Genomic DNA, 6,000 nt, shown 5'->3' with positions numbered 1-6,000 from the left:
CACCACAATTCTTGAATTTGTCGTCCCGTGACATGTAATATTATAATTTCAATTTGCTCAATTCACGGTTATTGAATCTCTCCAATCTCCACTTTTATCATAGCTACCTATATCCCATTACTAATAAGATTATATTTTATTAATTTTGAGGGAGAATATATTATGTTAAACCATTTAAATTAGGACAGCTTAAAATAAATACATGGTTATGATTTTATTTTTATTTGATATACAGTACTGTAAAATATTCACACAAAGATTATAGATACAGTGATCAGTATGGATCGACTAGACGGTCGCGAGGGACAAAAGGATCGGGTGAGGACCGACCATGCATGTGGAAATTGAAGCAAAATCACGGATTTCATATTGTCACAAAATAACAAAACAATCCAGCCTTACAAGCACCCCAATCATCCATATCTCATCCATACCCACCAATAATACTCGTTACATATGCTTCATTTCCTCTTTCGATGAAGTAACAAAAGTTCTTTCATACCAGTTCATACTTTTTTCCAATGCCCGAATTCAGCGTTTAAAGAAAAATAAAAATTCTAAATACTCCATCGCTAAGATAATCGCAGGCCAAGTAAGATAAATTCAAGCTTATTTTGATCAATAATCCCTGGCAGGTGCATTTTTCGTATTATCCACACCATACGGTTTTATTTAGGCTTCAATATTTTGCGAAATAGATAAAAGGTCATGATCTTAACGTTCCATTGCTTGATGTGAATGTTAGAGTAGATGTCCTGGAAGTCAACTGTTGGCAAGTGATTTTATTGACTAAGATGTAATAAACAATCTTTGTCCCCGAGCGTTGTTTATGTTGCGGTAGGGCGGTAAAATATCGCGCTCGAGCGCCAACAGTTCTGTCCATGCACCAATTTATTCTACACTGGCGTTCGGGCGGTCATTTTCTAGCTATACGTTCTGTACAATCGCCCGACTTGTGGTGCACTGGAGCTCGGACGGTCATTTTCTACCGCTCGGGCGCCAGATGTTCTGTCCAAAATATTGGTTTTGTATTGTATTGGTGTCCGGCTTCTCCACTCGAGCTCTTACAACCTCAATTCTGTTAATTAATCAATATCTATTACGATATTTCATTATCAACACTTATTTTGTCATTTTCATTGTCATGATATACATCATATACATAATCACATGACAATTCCATTAATTATCGATAATCAAATAAGATTTACGATAAGAGGGTACACGATCCTTACAAGTACGGAACCACAAGTCCCATACCTCAGCATCAATGTCAGCAGCCTGTGTATACCTCTTCTGCCATATTTTTTTTTTTATTTCAGTAAGTTAATCGTTTAATAAAAATTGAAAACATATTATTGTATAAATTAATTGTTTTAATAAAGACTTACACAGAACTACTTCCAGTACCATTGCCGCTGCTCAGGTGTCACATACCTCCACGACCAGCCGGGATCACATGTCTGCCGTGAGAATTGAGCCGATATGTATCTCGAGACACTGTTATTATGTGGAAAATTTCTATAACCAGGAAAACATGTCGTTGAAATCTTTTTTCTAAAAGTAATCAATAATTAGAACGAAATATTTGCAAACAATTACTTTAAGTTTAAAAATAAAATTACTTACATCCCATCCTTGATGGTGAGCTCAATCATGTTATCAGGCGGTGGAGGAGGCGTGGAATCATCGTGATGTCCAGACATATTGTGTAAACTGCAAACCCAAAATGTTAAATTTTCTGTAAAGAAAACGCTTCAAAAACCAGACGTGCGCGAAGATATGCAAATCCACGTAATGCTGGAAGATCACACCGACGAGCAAAATCTACTAAATTAATACGAAAAAATGTTAGTACAAAGTAAAAAAAGCAAAACTATGAAAAAATTGATAGCGACGGTTTTTGCAAAAAAACGTCGCCATTAGCGACGGTTTTCAATAAAACCGTCGTCAATAGCGACAGTTTTTGACAAACCGTCGCTATTCTATATCGGCTTATACAAAACCGTCGCGAATCGCGACGGTAGTTAAAAACTGTCGTTATAGCGATGGTTTGCGAATATTGCGACGATCTAGTATTAATTATGGCGACAGACTTAATTATAAACGTCGCCAAAGGTGACGTTCAAAAAACTCGTCGCACAAAATGACGACAGGTTTGTTCGAATAGTCGCAAAATAATGATGGTTTTTAATAAAATGTCGCTATGTTGTTAAACCGTCGCTTATTTAATAGGCGATGGTTTTATTAAAAACCGTCGCTATTTGAGCGACGTTTTTTGATAAACCGTCGCTAATCCAATTGTTTTTTTATAGTGTCCGAGGACAATGATATAGTGCGTGGAATCAAAACTTTAATTTCATTTAATTCAATCTATTGCATGTTAATTTGTATTAATATATGTATGATAATCGAAAATCACCAACACACAAAAAAGTTCAAAACAAACTAATAACACGAGTGAGGTATATTATTAATTCCATCGTTTAGCATCAAATGCTTAATTTTCAATTCTAACATGATAATGAAATCACAGAAACTTAAGCCAAATGCTTTTGGTCGTGAAATTTCCAAAATTTTCAAGTGGAAATTCTGTGAAAATAAAAAGTTGAATTTTAAATTTAATTTCGATAGATCAAAAAATCCAAAACCCTTTTCAGCAGAAATTTCAGGGTTTTTTCCGAACTTAAAACAGTTGGTTCATTCTCAGGAGTTATGTTTCTTACTTTTTGTGTAATTGGTGGTTGTCTCTAAGTTAAAACAGTGGCTTCCCTTCCTGATGTTTCATAGGGATTCACATTTAGGTCTAAAACTTGGTAACTGTTATTTTGAAGCAAAATACAATAAAATACTCCTTAAATACCGGAGGACCCAAAATGCAGTGTTATATGAACCTCACGTTGTAACAAAGTTAGAGACACCAGAAAACCCCGGATGTGACAAATTTATCGAGGCAAAATATCCTACATCTTCAGGCTTAATATACACGCACGTACGACAAATTTGTCGAGGCAAAATACTCACAAATTAATATAGATTTTGTGGTCTCCACCAGGGAATGGATGAGGTAATGCTTCCATCTGGTACGAAAAATTTTTACAGTTCCTTTTCATTACGAATAAATATATATAAGATGGTCAAAATTAATAATCGTCAATACATGATCAAACACAAACTTGTACATGATGCCATGCGGATTTGTGTTGGAGAACGTAGTACAAGCATTATCAGCCCCAGTGTCAATCAGTGCATCCATTAGGGATAGAAAGATATAACAGTCAAGTGGAAGCATGAAGAACAACGTTCTTGCTTAATGAAATTTAGCATTATATTTCTACTTGAAACAAGGCATAACACTATGAAATGAAAGATATCATACCCATGGCCAAACAGGAAATCAATAATCACGAGATTGCAATTTGCTTGAAAAAATCCATACTCCTTATGATATTTGCAACTTGTGTCACAGGAACTAGCTTAAAGCTTTCCACTTCTTCATCTACCGTTGAAATGGGTTGATTAAAAAGCTTCTTAGTTGCCTCTCTGTTTCTTTTTTTAGTGGGGGCTAGAGAATTTCAACTGCCTCACCTTCATTTGTAGGAATAAAGTCCTCTGGAAGCTTTAAATCATAACAGAAAAGAACGTCTCTCTTGAATCTATATCCATCGATGTCCACATAAGATACAGCTCCAACTGCTCTAGCTCTGAGTTCAGCAAATCAGACACAATTCATTAATTTATCCACAGAAGATGATTATCATAATGATTCAAATGTAAGTTTTTGATTCCTTTGTACAGCAAGATAATGAAATTAAAAGCTTACGTGCTGGAGATGGATCTTGGTATCCCCGCTTCTTCTTTACATTCCTTTACTAGATTCTCCTCACAGGAGATTCCATGTGGCTGCATTTGTACGAATGTGTGTGACAATATGGAAAATAACAGTTTGGTAAATCACATTTTCTTGTTTGCAAGTTGCAAAACCTTGCAATTGAAAATCATAATTATTTTCATATTCTCTAAAATTATTACGCATTATCATTATAGCCAGCTAGATTACAACAAAAGCATCCAGAAAAAGAAAACAAAACGGAATTCTTGTTTTGGAGAAAAGTACTTCGTCAAGGTGTAACTAAAATGGAATCAATTTTGCCAATTTTTACTTGCTGTTTCTGTGACACAAGTTGCAAATAAATGAAAATCAGGAATTACATGTATAATTGAACGTGTAATTCTTGATTTTCATTTTTTTAAGGACCTATTTGGAAATCAACAATACGAAAAATAAGGGAGTTCATTCATGCTAATGATCACATATCTTCGAAATGATTTAACGACATCATTAGTTAATCACATGACTCTTGTGTAAAAGACCAAAATTGATGACCGGAAGAAATTTACAGCACTATTATCGAATCTAGAAAAGATAAACCTGGTAATAATATAAAAACTCAAATACAGAAAATCAGAATAGACCTGTTCTCAAGCACCTTGTGCTCTTGCTTGCATCTTATCAATTAGTTCTCTCATTCTGAAAAACTCCAGGTATTTCTTTTCCAAATCAGATTCAGGTTGCCCAGTCGCTAACTTCTTTTCGGTGGCTAACCAACATCCGGACATCTCATTCAATGCATCCATATGACCTATTTCCTTCGCCTCTCCCAGTTCCTTCGCCTCTTGTTCCGACTCTTCTTCCTTGGACTCTGCCCTCTCATTCTTCAATTGTTTCATCATAAAGATGCCTAATTTCCTTGACAGGTAAGAAATGAAACAAACAACAGACATATATTTGGGATCTTTGGTGTTCAACTTTGTCAAAAATATTGCAAGTATCATATCATATACACCACAGTCTTCGGTATTATCTATTGTTATTTCAAACAATATGACTGAAGTACAACATATAAACGACAGAGCAACACGACAGTGTTCCTAATCTACCGCACAACAAATTTCAAATTGAGTGGGGATTGAGGAAGTAGTGGATTTGAGTCCAAAAACGCAAGAGATTACATTTAAATGGTTATCCATTAACAAAAGGACTCAAAAGAATTAGGAACAAAAGGACTAAAATGAGTGGGGATTGATAAAACGCAAGGAAATAGTGGGGATTGATAAAATGTAACCATTGACAAGTGATAAAAAGAGAATTATCTCTTGCAAATGAGTTTCACATATTTCAAATTGAGTGGGGATTGATAAAAACTGAAAAGAATTTGCCTATGGACAGTGGATTTGAGTCCACTGCTGGGTGATTCCAGAAAATTGAGTGGGGATTGAGGAAGCAGAAACTATAATATAGCGGAGAAATTTCCCAGATATAAATGAGAATGCAAGACTGATGATTGATTGTTCTATACACTAATAGACTTACATAAGTAAGAACTGGCTAAAGTTTACTCTAAGAAATGATAATAGAAATACAGGCATTGACATTAATCACTAATTTCCCTTGCTATGTAAAATCTGTGATCCAGTACTCAATAGCACAATATCTTCTCGTGTCTTAATCCTTTATGATGTCTGTAGCTGATGCACTATGATTTACTTGATAATTGCATTGTAATTCATTATTATTTTTCTAGTCCCTTTATGTTCAGTAAATTATATTAATAGGCCATGAATTTACAAAATATTCCACTCAATCATGTTTTATGTCTTTTTCTAATAATTTTGAGAAGTTGTAAACATAATTAACCCCCACATTTTCTTGATATCCAGAGTTTATCTTCTCTTACATGGCGCGAGATGACAACAATATAGGAGCTTCAAGACAGTTAATATCTCAAATGGTTCTTGGCTTTATTTATGTGGGTTGTGTCATTATACTTTTTCGACAAAAAAAATAATCGGGAATCGGATCATACAAAATTGGATTTGATGATTCAGCATATATCGTGCCGCCAGTTGTCATTACGCTGAGTTGTTTGAGACGTAGTCTATCTACGAATCACCCCATATGGTGTTTCGTAATCGAGATGTTTCCGGCAAGCTCGTCAT

At 34.9% G+C, this 6,000-nt stretch overlaps 1 protein-coding gene across 7 annotated transcripts in view; it reads right to left on the bottom strand.

The window, feature by feature from the left end:
• Positions 1-1,118: 1,118 nt before the first annotated feature.
• The window catches only part of LOC140815897 (nudix hydrolase 20, chloroplastic-like), a 41,763-nt gene continuing 36,881 nt past the window's right edge, over positions 1,119-6,000 (bottom strand). Inside the window, exons 6-12 of one of the 7 annotated variants that reach the window (XR_012114472.1) lie at positions 3,824-3,903; positions 3,589-3,704; positions 3,380-3,499; positions 3,025-3,080; positions 1,630-1,827; positions 1,392-1,521; positions 1,119-1,296 (exon numbers count right to left, since the gene is read on the bottom strand). Coding sequence is in view for 1 of the 7 variants with exons in the window: in XM_073174954.1 (XP_073031055.1) it covers positions 3,405-3,499; positions 3,589-3,704; positions 3,824-3,903 (291 nt within the window). In the remaining 6 variants the exon portion in view is untranslated. Of the gene's footprint in view, positions 1,297-1,391; positions 1,522-1,629; positions 1,828-3,024; positions 3,081-3,357; positions 3,500-3,588; positions 3,705-3,823; positions 3,904-6,000 lie in introns of those variants that run through there. The other 6 variants (XR_012114474.1, XR_012114473.1, XR_012114476.1 and 3 more) reach the window with 6 other exon arrangements.

Source organism: Primulina eburnea, chromosome 2 (assembly GCF_022965805.1).
Source record: "Primulina eburnea isolate SZY01 chromosome 2, ASM2296580v1, whole genome shotgun sequence".
NCBI lineage: Eukaryota > Viridiplantae > Streptophyta > Magnoliopsida > Lamiales > Gesneriaceae > Primulina > Primulina eburnea.
Note: the sequence above shows the minus strand (reverse complement) of the source record. Positions and strands in the feature narration are given on the sequence as shown.